This window comes from Melopsittacus undulatus, chromosome 9 (assembly GCF_012275295.1).
Source record: "Melopsittacus undulatus isolate bMelUnd1 chromosome 9, bMelUnd1.mat.Z, whole genome shotgun sequence".
NCBI classification, from domain to species: Eukaryota; Metazoa; Chordata; class Aves; order Psittaciformes; family Psittaculidae; genus Melopsittacus; species Melopsittacus undulatus.
In genome coordinates, this window is record NC_047535.1 from 22,822,272 (window position 1) to 22,844,237 (window position 21,966).

General features: G+C 40.9%; 1 protein-coding gene across 9 annotated transcripts in view; it reads left to right on the plus strand.

The window, feature by feature from the left end:
- The window catches only part of WNK2 (WNK lysine deficient protein kinase 2), a 119,405-nt gene that overhangs the window by 92,692 nt on the left and 4,747 nt on the right, over nt 1-21,966 (plus strand). For 4 of the 9 annotated variants that reach the window (XM_031049218.2, XM_031049220.2, XM_031049223.2 and 1 more), the window contains 5 exons: nt 1,707-1,925; nt 2,922-3,020; nt 8,627-8,671; nt 10,181-10,434; nt 18,887-21,007. In XM_031049218.2, coding sequence (XP_030905078.1) covers nt 1,707-1,925; nt 2,922-3,020; nt 8,627-8,671; nt 10,181-10,434; nt 18,887-19,240 — 971 coding nt within the window. In that variant the 3' untranslated portion in view covers nt 19,241-21,007. Of the gene's footprint in view, nt 1-1,706; nt 1,926-2,921; nt 3,021-8,626; nt 8,672-10,180; nt 10,435-18,886; nt 21,008-21,966 lie in introns of those variants that run through there. The other 5 variants (XM_031049222.2, XM_031049221.2, XM_031049225.1 and 2 more) reach the window with 5 other exon arrangements.

The following is a 21,966-nucleotide window of genomic DNA, read 5'->3' on the forward strand; positions in this document are numbered from 1 at the left end:
AATGTTTTGGAAGTTTTTGCTTTTAATTAAGAATTTCAACTGAGACGGGTTGAAACTTAAACAGCAGGGGTTTAGACTGGATATAAGGAAGAAATTCTTTACTGTTAGGGTGGTGATGTACTGGAATGGGTTGCCCAGGGAGGTAGTGAATGCTCCATCCCTGGCAGTGTTCAAGACCAGGTTGGATGAAGCCTTGAGTGATATGGTTTAGTGTGAGGTGTCCCTGCCCATGGCAGGGGGGTTGGAACTAGATGATCTTGAAGTCCTTTCCAATCCTAACTATTCTATGATTCTATGGGAAAAGCAAGGATATTCAGAGGCAAGATGTTCTGTGATCCATCTTGAGTCTCAGTATGTTTGCCTGGAGGAACTGAAGCATTGTTATGTTGATTCAGTGCTCTATAGCTCTTCAGCTGCTACCAGCTGACATGCAGAGGTTTTACTTCCTTTCCTTCTGATCAGGTACTCTAAACGTCTGATATGTGTGGTCTGTTTGTTTTGCCATTTATTCTTTGGTTCTCTCTAGCCATTTTTCCCTCTGTCTATTCACAAAGCCCACCTCTGTCTCCACTTGTGGATTTTGGCTTATGTCAATTTGCTGTCCTAGTCCAGGGAGTATAAGTTTATTTCTGCATCAAATGTCACAATTCTCCTTTTTTTTTCCTTGTCACCTCCACTTAGAGAACAGAGATCTGCTTAATCTGCTGCTTTGGTGCATGCTTTCTTTCGTGCATTTCTTCTGCATTACTTTCCAGGTGTTTGAGGCACTGTATAAGGTTCACATTAACTTTAAGAAATCATGCCTGAGTCTTCTCATCATTAACTAAGTAGATTCCTCATTTTTTTGGCCTTCCTAAGTCCTTTCTTAGGGATCAAGGGCAAGAAGTTTCTAGTACCGTTACTACTACTGTCATTTCTACTATTAGATGCTTTTGCTGATAAATCCATGTAACAAATGATTACAAAGGTATTCTGGTGGTAATGAGATATCCATGTAGACAGACAGACAGATACTTCAATACAGATGTGCATCCAACTATAGATAGCTATAAATAAAAAGTTCCTTATGTCTTTGCAGCAACTTTTTATTTCACTCCATTTGCTTGCTTTCACCTTTTATTTTGAGAGCAAACCTAGGTGTTCTGCTCAGTCATTCTGTGCATTCATCCTCCTACTTAGTCAGTTCTGTGGCTCTCACTTTAATTCAGCAGTGCTTCTTGTGAGGTCCTGACTTCAAGCTTCCTGAAAAATGCAGGAAAAGAAACTAAAAGTCAAGCCTACTCCATAAGCTTCTTGGAGTACAGGGTGCCCAGGGAAGCTGTGGCTGCCCCATCCCTGGCAGTGTTCAAGGCCAGGCTGGGCTGGATGGGGCTTGGAGCAACCTGCTCTAGTAGAAGCTGTCCCTGCCCATGGCAGGGGTTTGGAACTGGAGGAGCTTTAAGGTCCCTTCCAACAGAAACCAGTCTGGGATTGTATGACTCTATGAAACTGGATCAGCAGTAGTATATGTAGATCATTTTCTGTTGTGGGCTGTAAAGTCTGTGCTTCACACAGTACTTCAGAACTGTAAATCCCTGTTGTTCTTTGTGGCAAAATAGAATCATAGAATAGTTAGGGTTGGAAAGGATAAAGACTTCTGGCATGGATTTTGATTTTGTGCTTTCCTAGCATTTGCCATCACATGTATTGTTTGTTTGCTCTTTCAGGTAATCTTTCAGACTCTAAAGACTCACCCCACAAAGAAATACCTAAATCTCAGACTGGCTCTCCTGAAGCAGCAGCAGCAATAGTTTCCTCTGCCTCAGCCACCTTTGGGAAGGCTGTTCAGACACAGCAGCCATGCTCTGTCAAGGCCTCTTTGTCTTCTGACATCTGCTCTGGCTTAGGCCCTGAAGGAGGTGACGTGAACGCAAGCTCTGGCCAAGGTGATTTTTTCATCCCAGCTGTTTGGCATGTCTTCCAGCACATGCTAAAATTAGTTTGCTTCCCTTATGCTTGAACTACTTAGGAATGGATTTCACTTCTAGTGCTATAGGAACACAAACCTTTGACAATGTAAATTACTTGCTTTATCTTTAAAGAGATTGTTACAGTATTGCCAGAAGAACAAAAGTAAAGTATACCTTACCAAGTGTTAACAGTCAAAACTCAAGAAGGCATACTAATTTTTAGGAAGGAAATACTTTTTATTTTTGCCAGCAGTGGCTTTATACTGACACCTTTTTTGGAGTCTGCCTTACAGATTTCTGAGAAAAAAAAGAAAGTAAAACAGACAAGCAAAGATATAGAAGGAGAAGAGATTGTTTCCTTTGATTCATTTTGGGCTTTATAAGTGGTAGGCGCAGAGCTCCTCATTATAAACTACCAAACCATCTTGGGTGTGAGGGGAAATTCTAGATGGAACTATATGGTCTTAAGGTCCTTTCCTACCCTCACCATTCTGTGATTCTAAAAACAGAAAGAAACAAGCAAACAAAGAAACCCAAACCCAGAAAACCAAGTTAGGTTTCCTTTATCTAAGGAGTTAACTTCATGCATGGTTTTGGAGTCCCAGCCCAAGGACTGTAGACTGGCTGTGTTTCCCAGTCCTGACCTTTGAAACTCCTGTATATTGCACACCTCCATAGGCTTTGACTGATCTTGTTGCCATGCATATTGGAAGTTACAATGATGATTAAAATACCTTCCTCTCATTGCACATCCTGCCAAACTAATCTACAAAATATATCTATCTGTTCTCTTCTGCCGTTATTGCATCCTTTGTGTATGGTCAATTAACTTACTCCTCTTTGGCAAAGTTAAAATGGAGATGTGGATGTTTAACTAACAAAGCTGATTTGACTGATGGTATAGGACATCTGATCACAGCTACTTGTACTTTATAAGTGTCTTTGTTTTCTTCCCTTTATATTCATTTGCAGGCTGGACGGTTTTCCACCAAACGTCTGAGAGAGTGACCTATAAATCTAGTAGCAAACCTCGTACCAGATTCCTCAGTGGACCTGTGTCTTTGTCCATCTGTTTGTATTTGTTCTTTTGTATTTTATCACAGCCCATCTTTCTTTTACCCCCTTTTTCCAGTTCCATGTTTTGTATCTCTGATATGTTTGGCAGGATGCCCCTTTTTCTAAGCCATCTTTTCTTTCTTTTTATCTTTCTTTTAAGTAATTATTATGAACACACCTTATTTATATTAATTTTTCATATGAAAGCTTTTTTTGCACTGCTTTTGGCTCGTGCCTGGGCACCAAAAGCATGTGTGGAAGATCTCATCATTTATTATATAGCCTTATGGTAAATTCTACCCTGGACTTATCAAAGCTTTTGTACTTTATGTGATTTATGTTGAAGTAATTTTGTTTGCAATGTGGCAAATATACATGTCTGCTGTCCCGGTTCCAGCGACAACAAAAAGAAATCCATCCTTCTGTAGACGAATGGTCTCTTTCACACATGTTTGGACTATGAAGACATGCATGTAGCAAGCTGATACAATACTAGAAGGTCACTGGAGGGTATAACTTCCATACAAGGGCTGTATTAACACAATATACAGTACTGTTTATATCCACTCTATTTTCTTTAATTTCCCCCCCTGCTCTTTGCATGTGGAAATACTGAGACAGTAGTGCTCCAGCTAGTTCTTTCAAAATCTGTTTTGTAGGTGGGTTTTCCCCATGCATTCACTTTAACTGCGTTAAGTGAGCAATTTTTTTACCTATTCATAAGCAGCAGGAAGATCTGGTGACTCTTAAGGGAGAGTGCCATTAACTTTATGTGTGTAAGTGGATCTGGCTGAAGCACTTCACTCAGTGTATTTTCTTATGACCTTATGTGACCTCTGAGATGAAGTCAATTAGCAGTTCATCAAAGCAGAAAGAAGTAAAAAGCAATATCAGATTCTCAGATGATACTTTGAAATGGATTGCTAGGATTTTTCATTTCAAATAACTGTGCACCTTCTATTTGTACCCTATTTGTCTGACTTGTGAAGCAACTGGCAATTCAACCAAATGATACCGAGCTACTTAATTAACAAATTAAGACCTTTTTACTCAATCATATACGCTGCTTTTTAGGCAAACAGATTTTGCTTGTACAATAAAGATATGTTGTGCTGAACAGGTACTATAGGCCACTTATATATAACATTAGAAAGGCTAATAATGTTCTTGAGGAAGTGTTTGGTTAACTAGCTGTTCATTTGCATTAATATCAGATCTCCCATGGGACTGCCACATTGCTTGTCATTATCCAAGTAGTAGAGATCAAAGGCACAAGACCACTCAAATACACTCCTCCTAATTTTATGTATAAACAGTATTTTAAAAAATAATCTCAATTTTTCTGTTTGAGGTCCCTGAAAAGTGCAAGCATTCAGGTTCTTGAAAACAGGTTTCCTGCTCAACAGACTAGATTTATTATATGCAAGTTTTTAACAACTATTGGAAGTCGTGAGAGAACTGAGACCATTTTTCATTCAGGGTTTTGGGGTTTTTTTGTGAGAACCTAAGGGGAATTCTCAGTCCACATTTTCCCATTTGGTGTTAAAATGGACATTGTCATTTCTTCCTCTGCACGTGTAGTTTCCAGAAGTTTTTTCATTAATCTTTGACAGAATTGTTATTCAGGAGGATGCAAAAAGACTGGGAGATGGCAATTAAAAACCAGAATATTAAAATGTTTGGGTGCATGGGTATTGTGAATGAAACCAAGGGAATATGTAAATCATTCAAGGCATGAAGTTCACGATGCTTAAATAACTCAGCACGACTAATTGCTTTCTGTTCTCAGCCCATATGCTGTCTTCTCGGTTTCTTCTGGGGAGGTGTTGGGAGAGGAGGTTTGCACTCCCCCATTTCTGAGTCAGACAAGGAGATGGGCTGAGTTTCAAGCACTTAACCCTGGCACATCCATCCAAAGTCACAGCTGCTCAGAAAGTGCAGCTGATTTTCAAATGCTGTCTGGCACTAGAGCTTTCCAAAGTGAAATTGTGGGTAGGTTTTGATGGGGATGGCTTGTTTTCCCAGTGAGTCTAGCAGCTGGTTGTGTGTGTGTGAATGGATGGAGATGGGGCTGTGTGTGGCTCCATCCTTTCCAAGGGCAGTCGGGGCTGGGATTGTTGCTGGAAGAATATATGGCTGGTGATTCCATTGAGCTGGATTCCCAAGCTGCTGTGGCTGTGGGCCTCAGGAAAAAACAGTGATAGGTAATGATGACGGGAATGCCAGTGGGCCGGGCTAAGGCTCTTCAGTGTGGGCAGCTTGGTACCATGTCTAGGCAGTCTAGAATGCTGGGCCTGTGGCTCAAGTTGGTGTTTCCCTGGATTTTTTGTTTGAGTGCTGTTGAGAAAAGTTGTGCTGGATTTTTCTTAAAGGTCCCTTCTAATGCAAATCATTCTATTCTATGGCTTTCAGAAATGCTTTGGATCTATACACTTGATTAAGTAAAAAAAGATCTCTTTGAGAAGCTTGGATATTCCAGGGTGAGGCTTATACTGTATTAGCAGACATGTTAGAAGCATACTTTTAAAAATAAATGTTCAGGTTCTTTAAAGATAGTTCTACAAATGCCTCCCTTGTTACAAGATCCATCAAAATGGAACATTTTTAGTGTTCTTCCAGAATTGGTTTTTTGATCTGTTCCCCATGGCCAATATTGACTTTTCGTTTGTATTTTTCATGGAAGAAACTAGTTTTGGTGGGCTTCAGCGTCATTTTAGCCTGAACTCCTTCCTGGGTTAAATTGCAAAGGCATCTTAAGGAGTATTGTGTGCAGTTCTGGTGCCCTCAACATAGAAAGGACATGGAACTGTTGGAACAAGTCCGGAGAAGGGCCACAAGGATGATCAGGGACTAGAGCACCTCCCATATGAAGACAGGCTGAGAAAGTTGGGGCTGTTCAGCCTGGAAAAGAGAAGGCTGCGTGGGGACATCAGAGTATCTCCAGTATCTGAAGGGTTGCCTACAGGGATGCTGGTGAGGGACTGTAGTGATTGCACAAGGGGTAATGGATTGAAACTTAAACAGCAGAGGTTTAGATGGGATATAAGGAAGAAATTCTTTACTGTGAGGGTGGTGAGGTACTGGAATGGGTTGCCCAGGGAGGTAGTGAATGCTCCATCCCTGGCAGTGTTCAAGGCCAGGTTGGACAGAGCCTTGGGTGATATGGTTTAGTGTGAGGTGTCCCTGGCCATGGCAGGGGGGTTGGAACTGGATGATCTTAAGGTCCTTTCCAACCCTAACTATTCTATGGTTCTAAGAGTTTGTGCTGATTGTGAGTGGAATTTTCAAAAGCTCCTTTTGGCTTAGACCTGTCATCTTGTGTAAAGCCATTTTTGCCTGGTCTGTAGTAATTAGTGTATTGTATGTGCCTTTTTGTATAGCCATTTCAATTTTATGTTAGCTTTCAAGGTTTTTGGCAGTTATTATAGTGCAAATACAGGACAGTGGATTTTCTGTCCTGCAAGATAAGATAGCTACTTAATTTCTCGAATAAGAAATCTGGAATTGGAGGTAAAACACTCTGCTGAATTTTTGCAGTCTTAGATTGAATCTTAATTATGATTCATCTCTTTAACTTTACAGCTGTTAAACACCTTGATTGTAGGAGTAATACAGTTAATCTGTTGAATTAGGTGTACCAAGTGCATTTTTAATTGAATTTGAATTTAGAACCAGCTGTAGCTAATGATTGTTAGCCCCTGCTTCAAACAGTATTGCTTCTCTAGATAATGTTTCTTGTCTCCCAAGCAACATGCTGGAGTGATAACAGAAACAGCTCTCTTTTTTGGTGACTGACTCTTCTGTAAGATTTTCCTTAAAGCTGACTTCGCTTATGTGGGTACTCTGTGAATCTGCCCTTCCTCGCTGCTCTCTACCTCTTCCCTACACCTCTGGGGCCCCCGGATTTGGTTTGGCACCCGAGGTACATGTAAACTTGTGACTGGTGTTCAGGAAGTGGAGGGCTTGATGATTAAACTCTTTTTACAGGCATTTGAGCACATACTGTAGTCAGCTGCCTGCTTTTATTTTTGCAGGCAGTTGCTTTTCATTTGCATCCATATTGAGCTAAATGCTACCTATTGCTTCATGCAGAAATGAAGCATAGTTCAGAAAATAGCATTCTAGTATGACTGCTATTGCTGTTTCCAGAATGGGAGTTGCTAGGTAACTTTGAAATAGGCAAGATAAGGTGTATCTGAGAGGAAAAAGGGGAAGAAGTGAAAAATACAACAGATTGTTGAGTTATGAATGTGACTTGTGTTTCTTATCTAGGCTTTGAGATGAAAACCTACACTTAGTCATGCTTGCATAAGACATTACTGTAGTCGTGTCTTTCTGATTTTCCTGGAATAGAAACCTCATTAAACTGTATGAAATAATAAGAAAATATTTCAAAGCAATCTTTCCGTTCTCCTCATGCCACCAATATCAAAACACAAACATTTATTCTCTCTTTTCCCTCTCCCTATTTTTGTTTTTTTTTTTTTACTTTCTCTTCCTCGGTCTCTGACTGATGTCTTTCCTTTCTCCTTTGAAGACTCATTCAGAGCCTGTGTCAATCTGGACCTACAATCTCTGAGTTTAAAGCTGCATTTCTGGCACAGTAACATAAATTATCTACGCTGGTTTGCTGCAGACAAAAAGCACATCCGTCCTGATTCTTGCTTTTTGCCCCTCTCTGATTGTGCTCATATTTTCAAGTGCTTCTTCACAATAAACTTACCATGCCCCATGTCAAATATGCATCTCCTCCCATACCATAATGATATTTTTACCAAGTCCAAAATACCTTTCAGGAAACTTCGCACTCAAATGGAAATGGTGCTTATGTCTGGCAAGATCTGACAGTCGAGGAGGGTTCTTGGTACACTTCTGGCACTGTAACTATCCAACAGAATATGTCAAATCATGACAAAGGATGTAACAAGATAATAATGTGAAAAAACATGTAGTTCGGTTAAAGGAAAACTCAGCCACTCTGCTGGATTGTTTTTCTGCACTTGGACAAGGCATAAGGGAAACTCATTCACCATTACTGTCAATTGAAGTTCAGAATCTCACATTTAGACACAAATCCTACTAATAAAGTATTTGGAAACAATTGGCCTCAGACCTGCAGAACAATGTATCTTTTTGGACTTGTAAAACAGGATTTTTAGTGTTGTTTTACAGTTTGTCTTTGCAGCCAGACTAGCTTGACTTGTTCCTGAAAGCATTTTTGGCCTCCTATCACAAACTGAATTGACATCATTTCCTGCGTAAATAGAGTAGGAATTCAAACTTCCTATTAGGAAGCCAAGGCAATTTGGAAAAAAAAATAAACAAACCAAAAACCAAACCAAACAAAAATAATATCCCAACCAAATGCATCTTTAAGTCATGAGACCTTGCTTTGGCATGCTATTGTACTTTTCAAAGCTTCTGAATGGCTGCACATTAAGAAAGGTTTGAGCTGTCCAGTTATTTAGACTTCCTTTACTCACCTGAACTGCTGACTTTGTCTGTCCTTTCTTGCATAATAACTACTTTTTGATTGCTTAAAAGTACCGAAGCTTGTCCGTCAGATTTGTTATGTTTAGTCTTACCTAATTCTGTATGTCTTGTATTGTTTTACCTTGTAGGGTCCACCTTGAAACGACTATGTCTAGGCAAAGATCACAGTAGTAGTAACTATCCCATTTTTGTTTCTCAGTATTTCCTTCATGGCATGGGATGTTTTTTGCTTTATTTTATTAGTTATTTTTTACTAAAAGCTAGTTGTTTAATAAATAGAGCTGATGCACTTATACCGGTATGAAATTTGACTGTATAAACTGTGGTACTTTCGTAATAATGCATGTGCTATGATGTCTTGGGGATCACGCATGCTGCAAGACACTTGTGGTATTCTTTGTGTTTGAGACTGTGCACGCATGCAGCCGGAAAACTGAATTCAGTGTTTGTCTTTCTGAAATACACACCTTTATATGACTGCAGTTCTCTGCTAGAGGAATTTAAAGCTTAAAGCACCCTTGTTCCCATTGAACTGCATGAAATATCAAACACTAATTGAAGAGCTTTCCTGTCAAAAATCTTATTTTTCTCACTGGTCCCTTTCCCCCAAGTAAAGGAAAATGAGCAGTATCCACTTAGAAGTTACATTGCAGGTTGAATGCATGATCATTTAAAGGTTATTAATGTATTATGTATAACCATAGAGCTAATTAGTTTACTTGGTTTCATTGGCTGGTAACTGATTAACAGAAACAAGAAGACTGAATGTTCATGTTTGCTTCTATGATAATTTTACCACAGTTCAATGAACTTTTTGCTTGGAGAGATGGTCTTTATTTCAAATCTTTAGCTATATCAAATATGTTAGGTGAAAAGTTACCTTACATTTTCTGCTTAGGTCAAATTCAGGCACCTTCAGTTGCTGTTCTCTGCTGGTCTTGGTGTGTCAATGACAGATTTTTTTCTCTTAGCTCTTCTAGAAAGAAGCGATCATATAAAATGAAATATCTGTCAATACTCTTCCTTTCTGCTTTTGTCTATACCAAAAGTTCTGTATCTTTATCTTTACCTAAAAACCTCACACACCTGCTATGTCCTCCTCTCCTTTTCTGTCATGATCCTGATGGGGTCTTTCCCCCCCCCAAAAAATACGCAGATGGCAGAGTAAATGGTCCTAGCACCATCAAGAGAGACTGTGGGTTCCCAGAGGCGTAGTAGCCAACCCTACTTGTAACCTGTATGACAGTTATGTGTTTCCAGGAGGACAGTAAACTTATGCAAGTACAATAAATGGTAAATTTACTTTTTTAAACGTGTGCAGTTTTAACAAGTGATACATCCTGCCTCCCACTTGCTCGTGACCATCTCCTCAGAAGAGACTTTGTGAGCCTTAGGGTGTCCATGTTACTGGAACTGCCTTCCTTTCTTCTCTCCAAGACATTAATTTTACCTAGAGAGAAGTTGTAGGTGCAACAGCTAGTGGCTGAGGTAGCAGAATGGGAGAAAAACAATGAATATATTGGACTCAGACCATTTCTTTAAGCAAAGGTGTTCTGTAGAAAGGAGGGGGAGGGATAAAATTTTGAAAAGCCACCATTTGAGTTGGAGTAGATGAGAAACTGAGCAGGGAAGTGGTGAAGCAGAGATGTCATCCTCAGCTTTCTTTGTGTGTGGCTTTCCAGGATCCTCGACAAACAGTCTCGCAACGTGTCCCGAGCCCCTCCCGCAATCAACCCTGCAGGTTCAGGCCAACAACAGTAACAACAAGAAAGGGACATTCACAGATGATCTTCACAAGCTGGTTGACCAGTGGACAAGCAAAACTGTTGGAGCTGCACAGACAAAACCTTCTTTAAACCAACTGAAGCAGAACCAAAAAAGGCAAGACATGGAGCCAAAGGCTAATCCCATGCAAACACAGAATGAGACATGTGGAGTAAGTGGCACTCCTTGAAGAACGTACCTTTTGTTATGTGTCAGAAAGCCTTTGCAGAACTCAGATTTGGAGGAGAACATACACTAAAATTACTTCAGATAGATGCTTCCTATAAATGTCCATCTCTTTTCATTAAATACTAAACCAGACTTTTTGTTTTTAAATTGTCTTTTGGAATAATCTTAAGGGATATATGGGCTGCTATATATATATTAAAAATATATATTTTTAAATGGCAAACTGCTTATTAACAGCAATATACAGCAATACTCTTACGGTTAACCATGTGTTGCTCCATTTAAGTTTTAACTATTACTTCTTTTTGATATTTAATATTAGTCTTCCTTAGGCAAAGCAGTGGCAGGGCTGGTGGCTTGGTGGTAGTGAGCCTTTGGTTAGTGGAAGTAGAGTTAGGATTGTGCTGAGACAGGGGAGAGCTGGATGTGGTTCTGACCCTTGCTTGTTGTACAGGGCATCTTTGAGGTGCTCTGTCTCATGAAAATACCATCTTCAGCAATGCTGTGAAAGTAAACTAGAACAAAATAGAAATCAGGTGTACCCCATTCAGCCTGTCTTACTTTCAGTAGCTGGGGAAAAAGTATGATACGCATTCATGTGTGCTTTCTGTGCTTATTTCTATGGCTGAGTGATGATATGGAGGCAGGCACAAAAATGAATGAAATTGTATTCAGAATCCCAGTTTACTGTTCTGTCACACCCTGGTCTGGATTTCCAGATCTCTTCCTCCTCTTCCTTATGGCTGGATGATCCTTTGACTAATAATTTTTGCTGGATTAATTTTTTTGGAAGAGTGGAGATTAAGCCAAAGTAGAGGGAAGTAAAGTAATTTTAAAAGTAATGAAACAGTGGAAAGAAACCTGGTGAGGAATTGCTTTGTAATCCCTTTAAAAAATAGTAACTGGATATGGGTAGTAAACCATTGCCTTTTTAGCATGTAGAAGAAAAACCTTGAATGCACCAGGAGTAAATCTAGTTATCTGTGAGGTGAGATGTGCCCAAGTAGGAACTGTAAACATGTCTGTTCTGATACCTGGTGATTTCTGAGTTACTGGGGTCACTGACTTCATGGGGAAAAGCACTTGTGCAAATTTAATAAGCAATTTTACATCAGTTCTTAGTTGCTATAAATGAACAAAACCCAGAGAGTAAATAATCCTTCTACATAGTAATGGTTTAACTAGTATAGACCTGTTCTGGAGTAACACTGGCATCTACTTAAGACCCTATTAGTTCTCATAAAATAAATCAAAAGAGGTGCTTGTAGATACAAATTGGAGATTTCCAGAAAGTGATGGTGAGGGCACAAATTCTGTTAAGTCAGTTCTTATGCTCCTTTGATGTGCTTTTTGCAGCTCAATGTCTTTTTGGTGAGACTCCTACAGTAGTTTGAAACAACCAATGGGAGTGTTTTGCCCACTTCAGACTCTTAAAAATTATTACTTTGCTTCTTTAAATCACCCATTAACATTAATTTAGGATTATTTTTACCTTCTGTAGTCTTGGTGTCTCTGTTTCAAAGCCTGTGGAGAAGGCCCAAGTATCGCTGTGAGAGGAACAGGAATGTCCCTATCTCAGTACACTGATTTTAAGGGGTTGTTTCCTTCTAGAACATGGCAGTTGTTCCAGGGAATTAACATTTCTTTTAGAGGTAATTTACCAGGAGCACAGAGAGGTTGGGATTCTCTGCTCTTCATTTCAGGTCATTCCTTGCTGCTTGGAGTGGCAGTCAGTTGGGCTTTGCCAGCCCACACTAGCTTGCCCTGGGTGGTTTTGTGCATCAAGTCCTTGTAAGGCCATGTGGGCTGCAGAAGACATGCAAAGGTAGATGGCAGATATTAGGTTATTGTTGGGATATTTTGGCCATGAAGGTGGCACAGATGCTGCAGATGATAGAAAACAGGGCAATGGATATGGTTTAAAAGACTTTGAAAAGGCTTGTTTTGGGAGTTGAGCATCATTCTACTGTTTGTACCTCTTGAAATTTACCCTAAAGGGGAAATTGAAGTTAAGGGATAAGAAGGATTCATGATGTTAGGAGAAGAATATCTAAAAGAGAAGGAAGGAAACTGTGTGAGAACACACTCAGTCTGGACAGCCAAAGAAGTGACCCATAACATCAGCACCTGGTGTGATGAGCAGCATGGGGAGATGTTACACCTCCACAGAATCACTGTTGAGTCCACCTTTTAAGTGGTAATGGAAAGATAAAATGACCTTAGGGGATAGCTTTCTAACAGGGAATGTATAAAGCTGGGGCTATACTTCTGTCCATCTTTTAACAGCATCTTTTTGTCCTCTTTTTGATCAAGTAGAAAAATGCCCTTGCAAGAAAAGAGTAAGGATTTCCAGCCCATCAGAGAAAGTTATAATAAGGTTTTAAGTTAGACATGAAGGCAAGGTAAATTGGAAACATGGTGATTCTTATGTGGTTTTTTTTTTTGTGGTTTACTTTTTTTTGATGGGAGCAAACTAAGAGGCAGGTTGTCTCCTATGTTCAGACTGAGTGGTTAGAGGCTATTGCTTGTCCTGTGCAATGAAAGAGGGGCAGGAGGAAAGCAGAATTCACACCTTCAGTTCTAAAGCGTCTCTGGAGGTTATTGGACAGAAAGATGTATCCTTGAAGGGTTTCTAAACAGGAGTAGGAGGGATGTGAGTAGTCCCATGGGTATAGTTCTCCTGCAGTTAGCACCACACAGAGCTCTTGTACGTAACACAGCTGCCATGTAGGTTATGAGCATCCTCCTGGCATGGAAATCTAGGGTTCTGTCATAGAAGGTATCACAAAGTAGGCGTCAAATCAAATGGCCTGTGTATTTGGGGTTCTTTTTTTAACATCCAGGCAAAAGGAAAATTGCAACAAATCCTTATTGGTGAGGGTAGAGTTTTATTTATTTTTGAATTCCTTATTTTCTTTTACTGTCCACCCACTGTTATGAATATGCAGGGTGGCTGTGTCTTTGTGTGGCTCACTTCAAGTCTTCTCTCTTACCTGGAAACGGAGTAATTTCCCTGGATTATCTTTTTTTTATTTGAGATGCTTCCGCCAACATCAGCAAACTGTTCATTATGTGAATATAGTATAGTATTGGTACCTTTTTAAGTGAAAGATACTCTTTAAGGCTGGAAATCAGCTTAGAAGAGATGTTGGTGATGTATTTGATAAAGTGGTTTTATATTCGTTCTTTTTATCGTCGGAAGTGTAGAAAGTGATAAAATAATCGCTGTGTGAAGGAGGACTTTAAATTCTCCTTTGGTTCTGTGAAAGTCACCTGTCAAATCCTGGTTGATACATACTAGAAATTTATGGGGGAGCATTTGAGCATCCAGTTATGTCACAGGAACACTGAAATGTTCCTTTTCAAATGTTTTATATAAATGTGGAAACACACAGATTCTCATCACCAGTAATTTGAAATGTGATGGGAGATGTTAGGAAGAGCTGAAGCCAAACTGCCTGATAATAGTTCTTTCTCTCATGCTTATCTGGGTTGAAGACATGATGAAATAATCCCTTTTTACAGGTAATTGTGGTTACCATCAGTCAAGGAATACCCTCAGGAACATGAACTGCCTTGTGTGTAAAGAGTACTGAGTATTGTGCAGTTAAAGGCATTATTTGAAGATGCCTGGAAATAAAGGGTTTACCAAAATGTTTTCTGTTCATACTGTCACAAAGCTCCATGGCTTTTAAAGAAAAAACTATTACCCAAAAAGCTGTAAATATATTCCACATCCATAATAAGGTTGTTTCTGTGAACGTGCAGGTCTGCGTCAGTCTGTAATATGTGCTGGGGCTTAGACAACATCATCCATAGCTGCACATCTGTTTACATTTAGTACACCTTGGGTTTAATGAGCTGGCTGCCTGGGAAGCAGGCTTTCTGGAGACAGCCTCAGATGGGAAAACAGAGTGGAAGAACTATTCACACCTTGTACTGTGTCTTCTGTCTCCATTGGATTGGAAAAATCAAAAAAATAAGACGAATCTGTGTTTGAAGCTATTCAACACTGCCTTCTTGGGTCTGAATGTCAGAACAGCTTTCCAGGAATCTGGAAGAGCACAAACACAAATCTTCTGTAGCACCTCAGAAATGTGGGGTTTCACCAATGTGGAAAAAGGTGATTAAAAAAAAAAAACAGATGTATTCACATCCTTCCCCTGCTCTTGAGGGCAGCCAGCTCTAACCCTGTCCTGTAATTCAGTTTTGTTCAATGTTAGTTGGACCATACAGAAGTAAACAAGTAATGCAAATAACATAGCCATCAAGATGTAGCTGAAAGAAAAATAGTCTAAATCCTGCATTTTTGGAATGGCTTATGATAGTTACAGTCAACTTTCGCAGCACAGTTATCCAGTTTCATATGTTCTGATGGAAAACCAGAAGTATTTATAATGCTTATAAGTCAAACACAACTCCTAGCTACAGTACTGTGAAAGTATACAGCTATGAGTTTGTAGAGCTTGCTTGATCTAAAGCATGAGAACAAGGTGGAGACTTTCAAAAAGGCTGAAGAACAGTTGGGTTTTTATTCATGTACTACCATAGGCTTTGTCTTTTGTGGGTTTTGTTTCATTTTTATACATGTTCTTGTCTATGATGTTCTTTGTACAATTATTCTTGTTTTCTCAATGACTATGTGTGATTATATGGGGGGAAAGGAAAAAGTGGCAGCAAGGGAAAGACTGGCAGGAGAAGGCAGGCATTTGGGCAAGCAGGAGAAGGAGTCAGCTCATACTAACAGAACTTGTACAAGCCTTACCTGCTTCCCTCAAGGCAGAGGTTTATTAGTGCAGGGAGAGTTTGGCGAGTGCAGGAGAGGAGGGGGCATGAGCAGAGGTAAGAAGGTAGTATGCAGAGGTGTCACTAATAGGTATTTGTTCAGTGAGTATGTTGTTTTTGCAGAGGAGGCTATTTGAATCAGGCAATCAACCAGGTTGGAAAAGATCTTTAAGATCATCAAGTCCAACCATTGCCCAGCACTGCCAAGGCCACCACTAACCCATGGCACTGAGGCCTCATCTCCATGCTGCATGAACACTTGCAGGGACAGTGACTGCAGCCCTGCCCTGGGCAGCCTGTTCCAATGCCTGAGCACCCTCTGGGGAAGGAATTGTTCTTAATCTCCAGTCTAAACTTCCTCTGGTGCTACTTGAGGCCGTTCCCTCTTGTCCCATCCCTTGTTCCTTGGGAGCAGAGCCCAGCTGCCTCCTGGCTCCATTCTCCTGTCAGGCAGTTGTAGAGAGTGATAAGATCCCCATAGCCTTCTTTTCTTGAGACGCAGAGGGAAAGAGGAGGAGGCAAATTTCACTTCCTTCCCATATGATGTAGGATACATTTTAGGATGTCAACCCAGTCCCTCTTCCAAGAAAAGAAAAAGAAAACCACTATGAAATAGCTCCAGCAGACTTTCTTACATGGGAATGATATTGCAACACTGTTGTTAAATTCATTATGTTTGAGACTGTGTCTACCTTATTAGCCTGCTTAAGGCCAGGGCAGCTGACTTTGTCAGGTTATATACAGGCAGCAGAACAAATAGAAGTAAATTAATATGGGAATATTAAAAATTAAATAATATCTCACATAGTTGACCAAGTCATTTAATAAATCTTATTCCTCATTATACTAGTGTTGCATCATCTAAAGTCGATTTAAGAAGGAAAAAGACTAAAGACTACTTCTACTTTATGCTCCTGCAGGAGGATTGCGGTATTTTAAATAAACCCAAATGCTTGTCCTGTTTGACTGCAGGCTGTGGCTATAAAGCTCTTCTAGTTTTCTGTGATCTCTAAATGTTGGTTGCTTTAGCAGGATACAGGAGTCTGTACTATACCACTTGTTCTCAATTCAAAACTTCAGTGTAAAAGAAACAATTTCCATCCCTACCTCTAAGCTTTGGAATACCAAAGTCCAGAAGTTGCACTGGGAGCTGTGGCCTCATCACTGCCAAGATACAGTGTGCTGTAGGTGATGCATATTTTGGCATCAAAAGTTTGTGCCAGAACTGGCACCAGTTACAGAATCATGGTGGGAAAAGACCTTTAAGGTCCTGAAGTGCAACTGTTATCACAGCACTGCCAAGGCCAGCACTAAACCATGTCCCAAGGTGCCACATCTACATGTCTTTTAGGTACCTTCAGGGATGCTGACTCTATCACTGCCCTGGGCAGCTTTGAAGAAACAAGGCAGCAGCTAAGAGGAGAGGTCACCTGGCTAAAGAGGGAGCTACAGATCATGTGTCCTTTCAGCAAAGAATTGGCCAGCTCATGAGTGATTGGAGAACTTAGGGTTCACAGCTTTACTTGTGGCCTTCAGCCCCCCCAGCAGCTGTAGGGCCTGTGCTCAGGGGTGAAATACCCCCTTACTATTGACAAGGCACCCTGCTGCACCATGAATCTTGGGGCCTTCCTTTTGGTGTACTTCCATTAAAATACCAACTGTTGGATTGCAATGCCGAGCTAGTTCTGTTTATGGCTATGACTTTGAGCTCAGTGTAGGTGCACACTTTGTTCATCATGGCATGAACGTCTACTCGCTTCCCTTTGAATTTTATTAACAAAGTGACTTGCAGTCTCTTGGCTTTCCTAGAGCTGGGAAATCCTCTTGCTGTTTTGAAAGCACTCTTCCAGTGCATGTTGATTTTGATGTTTCGGTTGGCATCTACATGCAGCAAGAAATGTGTTGTTTCAGCCTCCTGTTAGTGTTGAGTTTTCATAGCTGGTTAAGAGATGATGGTTTAAAAATGGCTTTGACCAAGAGGCTTCTATCCAAGGGAAGACTCAAGAGCTAGATGTCTTGTTGCCTCTTAGAAGGGAGAGGAAGCAACCTTAAATCAAGACATTAGCAGGTTTTAATCAGGAGGTATAATGGTTGGGTTTGGAATGTGATGCAATTTTCTTTCCAGTTGTAGAAATATAGCCTTAAATACAGCTGCTTTATGGAGTAATTTAGCTGCAAAAATGTCAAAAAGAATGAATTGGATAGAGGCATTTTTCTCAGTATGTTAAAGAAACTGAAAATAAACACCAGGTTAGATTTTTTTTTAATAGGACCACTTACTAAAATGACACCTTACAGTTTCAATGCTACTGTGTAATCTATTGCTTGTATAAGAAATTATATATTTTGATTAGGTACATCTATGGGCATCCATTGTCATCCACTCACAGTTGTCCAGTTTGGTGGAAACCATCATTTTGAGGATGTTAAGACAAGGGTCTTAAAGAAGTCTTAGAGCTTAAAGAAGTCTTAACAGCTTAAAGAAGTCTTCTGTTCTTAAAAATATGTCCTTGTTGTTCTTTGGTTTCTGCTGTTAATTTGGGGGGATTTTTATACATTAATAATGTTAAATTTATTATACCAAACCGTTTCTCTTAGTTTGATGCTCACCATGAGATTCAGGTTTCAGATTAGAAATGGGGACAGTAAAGAAAAGAAGGATATCAGATGTTTCTATAGTTCTGTAAAATCTGCTTTCCAGCACAGGTTAGTGCCCCAAAGTGGTAAATCCCAAAGTGACATTACCATTTTTATTTTTAGTTGAGAAGAGGTACTAAAATCAAAAGCAGAGAGTAAGCACTCCATACAGCCTTACGTATATAGTCTTTTTTTTTCTTCTGAAATTTCACCTTCATACCAATTTTCTTAATTTAATGTGAAATATCAAATTAACTGGAGATTCCCAGGCTTAAAAACTCACAGAATTCCAGACAGGCTGTGATGGAAGGGACCTTAAAGCTCACGCAGCTCCAACCCCTGCCACAGGCAGGGACACCTTCCACTGGAGCAGCTGCTCCAAGCCCCTGTGTCCAACCTGGCCTTCAACACTGCCAGGGATGGGGCAGCCACAGCTTCTCTGTGCACCCTGTACCAGTGCCTCAGCACCCTCACAGGGAAGAGCTTCTGCCTAAGAGCTCATCTCCGTCTCCCCTCTGTCAGGTTAACGCCATTCCCCTTGGCCTGTCCCTACAGGCCCTTGTCCCAAGCCCCTCTCCAGGTTTCTTGTAGGCTCCCTTCAGCTACTGGAAGGCTGTTAAAATTTCTTCCCTAAGCCTTCTCTTTTCCAGGCTGGACAGGCACAAATATTTCTGATTTTGAAATTTTTGTCTTAAGAAACCAAGAAAAAAACCTAAAAACCAAACACAGCAAACCCACAAAGCCCCTCAGTTCCTCCCACAAACAAAATTAAACCCCCAGGCTCCGAGCACACGGTGCCATCCCTGTGCTCTCCCCAGCCACCAGCCCAGACATGGAGCCATGGTGATGGCAGCGGCCACGGCCATGGCACTGGGGGAGCAGCACTGCCGTGGTCCCTGCATGGCCACGTGTGTCTTGGCACAGCCATGAATGTCCTGGCAGAGCAGCGCTGCTGGCAGCAGGGAGGGAGGAGGAGCTCTATAGCGATGCTTTTTGTATTTTTCTTTTTGTAGGTTAATTCAGTAAGAACAGGATTGGGGAAAAAATACGTTGTTCCAGTGGCTTGTCCCATGCCCGCTGCATTAGCTCCTGGAGTGTCACCGTCCCTGCCAGTGCCTATACCAGGGCCTGCCCTCTCTGTCACAGTGACCCCTTATGTGATGCCTCTCTGCCAGTACGGAGGAGTTTTCCCGAGGCCCGTTTATGGAGCGCAGTGGCATGTTGGCGGCGCAGGCATTGCACGGTTCTCGCCCCTCAGCCGACCCTGCCTGCAGATGTTCCCAGTGCCACCGCAGCTGCGTGCTCCCGAACCGCCTGGCCCGCACCTGCCCACCCTTGGTAACGGGAATGTCCCGTGGAGTGTCTGATGTGTAGATGATGCCATTTTTGTTGGACGAGGCAGGGGCCCAGGCCCGCGAGCATACTCAGCCATACACTGCATCCAGCAATCACTGTGAAATGGTTTCACAAAAGATCCTTCATCTGTGGTGGCAATATTTGCTTCTATTTCATTGCTGAAGACACTTTATCCTGTTGTGTTCTGATGTTTTACACTTGCGATCCTTAAAGTCGATGTACTTGAATTGATGACTAGAAAATTGTACTAACCCCTGCAGGAGTACAGTGCCTTGAATTTCTGCTTTTCAGTTCCAGCTGGAAAGAGATGTAAAATTATGTGAAAGGTATTGTTTTATTTACAATCCACCTGTGAGTTTGAGTTCTTTTTGGTTGCAAAGATATTGAAAATTTACAGTTGACGTTCTTTATCAGTTTCATTCTTCAGTAAATGCTTTTATTTTAATTCATGGGATGAATTTTCATTTCTGAAGCTTTAAAATAATCATTGTGAGGTGAGATTTGTTTGATGTGCTGATAAAAATTGTGTTTGTAAACAGAATAGTGAAATGCGCATTTTAAAATAGAAGCATTTACAGAGTGATCCAAGTAAGTTGTATATAAGGACGGGTAATAGCTTCAGGTAGTGCAATTCATTCTCTTCCACAGCCTTTGGTAAAGCTGTTGTAGACAGCAACTTATTTCTCTACCAGGCAGGCATATACTGTTTTGTTCCAGATCAGCAGCAAATTGGATTACATTTTCTATCCTCTGCTGGGCTTTGACAATTTACTTAAATTACAAATTCATGCATGTTTCATAACTGAAGAAATCTAACTGAAATTGTGATGGTAGGAGAATGTACCTCCAGGTTATTGTAAGAGCCTTGTAAGTACAGCACTGTTGTGTGTTCTGGCCTCTGAGGTGAAGAATGATGGTTTGCCACTGACATGCTAGCAGTATTCATGCTAAAATGGAATGAGAATGTGAAGCTGTGCTTTTTCCTATGTGACGCTTCAGTTCTGGAGTCTCACCACCCTGTGTTTGAATTCTTTTTTTTTCTTATTTTTTATTTCTTTTTTCGTTTGACTCAAGTTTGCGCTCTAGGTGCCATGGACACCTCTCTCCTGTTTGAAAGTTGCTTTTTACCCGTTTTACTGTGCATAGAGTCTCCACCTGCACCTCTCGGTCTAAAGGCACAAGACAACCACTAACACTCATTTGCTGATGGTAAGTCTCTTTTCCCTGGGATCGCTAAGGGAGAGCGTTGCAGACACAGGTTCCAACCATGTGGTCACATCTGAAGGCACATTGCTCTCTATCTCTACTGCGATGCCATTTTATACTGTCTGCGGAAGGGCAGAGCTGTCTTGTGCTGCCAAGCTGTGAATTGTATAGTTCTATTGTACTTTGAGCATTATATCTGTCTAAATTATTTTGTTTGTACCCTTTGAATATCTTACTCCATCAATTCAGTTAGAATTGAATTTTATAGACAATTATGCAGAGTCTTCTGCCTGGGCAAAATACTTACTGTAGTAAGAGATTTCTCTTCTCTGTAACATGTATCTTTAATTTGTTTGGGTTTTTTAGATTCATGTCTGTATGCTTCATGAGCAAACATGGAAAATATGTTCTCACACCACTTCTCCTTCAGCTTGCACTGAATCTTACAGTTTATGTCGCTATTGCCTGTTGTATAGTCCATCCCTTGTATACTGACATAGTCAGTGGCACTAAAGACCATGAGAAATTGTATAGATTAAAAAGAAGAAAAATAAACATTTTGTGCTTGAAAATTGTGTGAAAAACCCAGTGTTTTTCTAAACCATAGAACTCTATTGATTCCCAGCTGCTCCAGTAACTCTATGTTTGTTTTCCGGACTTTTATCCCTTGGCTTGTGTAGAAGGAGCAGATGTGGTGCCTCTGGTGTTTCTGAGGTTCTGCCCATAGGTGACACATCCCACCTCTTGGCAGCTGTAGAAGTGAAACGGTGCTCCAGAACTTGCATAATGCCTCCTCGCAGGTTACATTGATGAAATCTCCCTGCTGTATTTCTGATGTTGTGCTGGCACCAGTCTGGAACATTAAATGGATTTTTTTGAGCAGACAGTACCTTCAGTGTTGCTGGTGGTACACATGAGGGTGCTAGACCTTGGTAGGTGGTGGAAGAAGCACGTGGAAGAGGAAACGTGTGTCTCCTACACTGGAACATACTAGAGAAGCCCTTTTAACTTGAGCCTGGCATCACTGAAATACAGGGAAGGAAAGAGAAGATATTCAGTGTGCACAATGCAAGCCCCTCTTGCTTTGCTTGCATTGGGCACCCTTCCTGAGCCAGGCTTCAGTGCAGCTTCCACTTTTCTATTGGGTATGTTCTTAGCTGCTGCATCTCCAGCTGGCACTGGGGACAAACACTGGCTCAGAGGTTGGTATCTGCATTTCAGTGCTCATCGGTTTAATTGTCTGATTGTTGCCTTGGCTGCAGTTCTGACTTTTAATTTCAAGCTAGACTTTCTTGTCCTCTATCAAGGCCAGGTTGTACAGAACCTTGGGCAACATGGTCTAGTGTGAGGAGTCCCTGCCCATGGCCAAGGGGGTTGGAACTAGATGATCTTAAGGTCCTTTCCAACCCAAACCATTCTGTGATCCTGTGCCAATTGTGTTAAAGGGTGCTTTGACCCTCAGTAGCAATTAAGCAAATTACATGAGATGAAATATATGGGACAACTTCTTGAGCAGAAATTGAGGAAAGGA